The following is a 4,599-nucleotide window of genomic DNA, read 5'->3' on the forward strand; positions in this document are numbered from 1 at the left end:
CGCATTTGACCACTTTTGACAATTAATATAAGGTGTTTTAAATATCTCAGTGGAAAAAAAAAAAAGAGAACATAAATGAGAGAAAATGGGAAAGGATTTAGGAAAATTCTATGGTGAAGTCATGAGAATGATTTTTCTCGTGAAGTTAACACTATATCATCAAAAATATAGTGAGTAACACCCCACTGTTTGTACAGTGGCATCAAAAGTTCAGTCCTTATAGTATCATCAATTCATCAGATTAACAAGACTACACTTAATCTAATTTTATCCAACCTTGTTTTAAGTGTAACACCCCATAAAGTGTAACACTTAAGACTATCACATAATATCATCAACTCTGTTTGCATGTTAAAGATGTCAACGATAAAATAGTACCTGTAAGTCCAAGATGTTGTAAGTATTACTAGATGAATTACTATTGATCATTAATCAGTAATCAACAATTTAAAAATGAATCAAACATTAAGATCAAAATTAACTTTTTCAAAAAAGTCAGTTTTCTGACTGCACCATAGAACCTCCCAAGGATTTATCCAAAAAAAGAAAATGGGAAAGGATTATTATTTTAATAGATTCAAATTGAAAAGATAGAAGAAATATTATAAGGAATGATGCGTCAAAATTCAAAGAAAAGGTCCGAATGTGTTTGGGTATTAAGTTTTAGACATGCATGGGTCAAAGAGGTGTCAACACAAACATAAAATCGAAACGACTCAACAGGGCACCGTTTAGCAACAAAAGAAAGAGGCTCAACTGTGCAGTGAAGTAGGCTGCAAGACAAGTAGGTCACAATCTCCCATATGACTCACTCATTTTCGTTTCTTCTTTCTGCTGCATGGAGAGATTCAAGAGACAAACCTGTATCGTTGTTGCCGGCGATGAAGGTACTGGCAAGTCGTCTCTCATCAGTGCTGCCTTCACCGGCAAATACTCACGGATTGACGCTCGCGTACGGCGGCGTGTCACCATGCTACACAGGGATACGTATCCTGATTTTGTGCCGAATTTAATCATTGAGGCCTCTTCAAAGTAATTTTTTAAATTGTTAGCTAGAATACTTACTTCGTTTTTCACCATTTCGCTTTATTGCTTACTCATATTTTACTATGTTTGTTTGTGCAATTTTCATAAGATATTTATGTATTTTATATGTTCTCATCTTTTGATTCACTTATTTGAGCTTATTTTCAAAAACTTTTTTCAGCTTATTTTCACAAGTTTTCTAAGACAGCTTATAGAAACAACTCACGAACAATTTTACTTTATTTTATCTTTTGCTATAAAAATAGCTTATGTAAGCTTTTAAATAACCACTTATCATGATAAGTGCTTGTTCTATAAGCTGCAAATAAGCTGTTTATCCAAACAGGCCCTATTGTTACCAACATTGTGTTTTATGAGTCTCAAGTAAAAAACCAGTAGACTAATGGTACATTGTACCTTGATTTGTGGCTCTTCTTTGCGCCTATTCCTCTTTAGAGCATAAGGCTTTTTTCCATCCTTGTGCATTTACTCAATAGTTGTTTGGGCACTGTTACAATTCGTGCTGGTGATTAATTTATTCATGTTGCAGCATTGACAAAATTTCTAAAGACCTATGGCGCGCTGACGTAATTGTCCTCACATATGCATTTGATCAGCCTGAAACACTTGAAAGAATAAGTAGTTTTTGGCTCCCTGAACTTCGCAATCGACAGGTTATGACCTCTCATTTTCTTTTGAATTTTTAAGCGAAGTGATAGTATTAAAGAGAGATAAAACTAGTACTATTCTGCAAGAATGTAAGGAACCTTTCTATTAATACGCACAAGCTTCTAAACATCTGTTAATTGTACATCTTAATTAAATTTGAAAAATATATTTGTATTTTTGTTTTTAGAGAATGAATGTGTTAGGAACCTTTCTTTTGGTAATTGTACAGAATTCCCGAAACTGGACAGAAATGAATTAACAAAAGAATGATTCTAACAAGATTAAAGATTAATCAACCAAATTGAGAAAAGAAGAATTCCTTGAATATATTTCTTTTACTATCAACTGAATAGGATTGAAAGAGAAGACACAAAAGGTATCTTGCACTCAAGGCTACCCCATCGAAGCACTCTCCCCTCACTAGAGTGTTCTCTAGTTTACAACTTTCATAAAATGATTAACTAATCCTCCTAAAGGGAGGTTAGTCCTATTTATAAACCATAGGGTTAATAGCAAGTGAAACATAAAGTCTAACAGCTAACTTACCCCTAATTAACTTCTTAACTCCAATCTAACAAACTCCCCTGTATTCTAAGTCCCAACAGAAAGCTTGACATACATATCTGAATTCCATGAACAGGCAGGAGTGAGACTCCCAGTTATTGTGGTCGGTTGTAAGCTTGACCGGCGAGATGAAAATACGCATGGGAGCATTGATGAGGCGACGTCAGCAATTATGGACCAGTTCCACGAAATTGAAACTTGCTTGTCGTGTTCAGCAATTAGGGATAACAAGGTATCTTTTATTCATACTATTTCTTTCAAAATCTTATTTCAAAGGTGGATTTTCTTTCTTGCAATTGTAATTAATATTCCTTGTTGAAGGTCCGCGAAGTATTCTTCTATGCTCAAAGGGCTTTTCTTTATCCAACAACTCCTTTGTTTGATAAGGAGACACAAACTTTAAAACCTCGATGTCAACGGGCTCTGAAGAGGATTTTTATCCACTGCGACCAAGACGACGGCAAAGCGCTAAACCATGATGAATTTAGTAATCATTACCAGGTTTTAGTTTTTCTCTCTGCCGTATTAACTGTCAAAATTGTGGCTTGTTTATAGTACAGCACTTTGTAGCTTGATTATAAGCTTGTTAATATCATTTTATGCTAGGTTAACTTGCTTATAATATTTATGAAAAATCTAACAAAACTATTTACAGCTTGTATGTTTCGATTCGCCTATGCCACACTCGGAATATATCACTGTATTGGAAGGCCTGAAAAAGATATCACCCGAATTTTGGAATTCGAAAGGAATTACTTTGTCCGGATTTCTATTTATTCATGCACGTTTCATAAAAGAAGGGCGTAAAGATGCAGTGTGGAATGTGCTCTGGAGACATTGCTACAACAATAACATCGAGTTTGCTGAAAATTTCAATCCTCCACGACAAAGTCCTGATCAGGTTTTCTTTTGAGATGAATCGTGGTCTCTTAATTATGCTCTTTTTATGTTATACATGTATGTGTTCAATTTGTAGACAGTTTTAAACTAATTTCTTTTCTATTCATATTGGATTTAATGTCTGCAGAGTGTTGAATTAACTAAAGAAGCTATTGATTTCTTGACATCAACTTTTGATAAATTTGCTGGTTCGGTATGTCATTTTTGCATGACCTTGAATAATTTTACCTTTTCATACTTGCAATGTGCAATTTATAAATTAACCATATATTTTCCTTCCGCCAGGATAAGATGCTAAGTCCCCATGGACTTGATGACTTGTTTTCTACTGCCCCGGAAAGGTAGATTACTTTCTGCAGATTGTGTACCTAAGTTCACATTATTATTCATTTGAACTGGTTTCTTACGATCACAACTGGACAGTGTGATGTAGCATCTTTCTTATGTTGGCAATTTTTCAAATGTACACACATTACATTTGCTTTAATGATGTAGTATATACTTCTGAGTTCTTCATTGTTTTTATATAATCTAGCTATGGCATTTTTAAATGTTTACCTCTCCGGAGTCTAAATGCCAATGAAGGCTCTTGGCTGTGATATTTGATATTTTTATAATTTTTAATTGCAGTCCCTGGGTTGGAAATCTATACGAGGATGCTGTAGAACAGGATGCTGTTCGAGGACTTTCACTTGATTCATTTTTGTCAGAGGTGCACAAGTCTTTTATATTTGTCTATAGTCTCTTCTAAATTTTGTTGAACAATGTTTGTAGACGAGTTGTGGGCGCTTCTATGGATAGTTTTATTACTCAATTTAAAAACTGTTCTGACAATCAAGGTTGTCACAGTTTTACTTGATGCATGTGCATATAGGATTTATGGTTTCGGATCCTCTGCTGCTAATATCTACTGCAGTCTCTGGGTCAATCCAATGACTCGTATATTAGATCAGATTATCAGAATTAAAACTTAAAAATAAAAAAACTTTCAGCTTTCTCTTCAGTCTTCCCCCCTTTATTTTCACTCCAGTAACATGTATTTTCTGTTAGGAATTGCCTTTCTCTTGCCTCTACCTAACTCCTCATCATTTGGAATTGGATCAGCTTCCACGTGTCTTTCACTGTGTGCCAGCTGCTCTTTTTTTTTTTTTTTCTAACAAAATCTGCTACCTCATTCTTTTCCTTTCTAATGATTTCCCCACTCATAACAATTGTGCTTCAAATTAATTTGCAAAAGAATAAAATAAAAGTCAGATGAAGATCCTTTCACACATGATCACCACATAACATTTTCTCCAATGAACTGTAATAATAGTTTTCAGCTTTCAACTTTGTAAGTGAATAGGTTCAATCTGGAAACTGAATCACAACACTTTGTGTTTTGGTCTTTGGAAAACGATATAATAGTTTTCAGCTTTCAACTTTGTAAGTGAATAGGTT

General features: G+C 34.4%; 1 protein-coding gene across 1 annotated transcript; it reads left to right on the plus strand.

The window, feature by feature from the left end:
- The first annotated feature begins 688 nt into the window (after nt 1-688).
- LOC146941220 (mitochondrial Rho GTPase 1-like) lies at nt 689-4,013 on the plus strand. The gene is made up of 8 exons (XM_085754985.1): nt 689-1,032; nt 1,577-1,700; nt 2,336-2,491; nt 2,581-2,760; nt 2,915-3,160; nt 3,287-3,352; nt 3,445-3,500; nt 3,790-4,013. Exons 1-8 carry the CDS (start codon nt 839-841, stop codon nt 3,908-3,910), a joined length of 1,143 nt encoding a protein of 380 aa, XP_085611111.1. The 5' UTR covers nt 689-838; the 3' UTR covers nt 3,911-4,013.
- Nucleotides 4,014-4,599: the final 586 nt, after the last annotated feature.

The sequence above is a fragment of the Medicago sativa genome, chromosome 3 (genome assembly GCF_051527215.1).
Source record: "Medicago sativa cultivar Bolivia chromosome 3, Bolivia_mono, whole genome shotgun sequence".
Classification (NCBI taxonomy): Eukaryota; Viridiplantae; Streptophyta; class Magnoliopsida; order Fabales; family Fabaceae; genus Medicago; species Medicago sativa.

Coding starts and splice junctions, on each gene's coding strand:
- LOC146941220 (XM_085754985.1), top strand. CDS start 839: ATGGAGAGATTCAAGAGACAAACCTGTATCGTTGTTGCCGGCGATGAA. Junction 1,033..1,576: donor ATCATTGAGGCCTCTTCAAA/GTAATTTTTTAA, acceptor TTCATGTTGCAG/CATTGACAAAATTTCTAAAG. Junction 2,761..2,914: donor AATTTAGTAATCATTACCAG/GTTTTAGTTTTT, acceptor AACTATTTACAG/CTTGTATGTTTCGATTCGCC.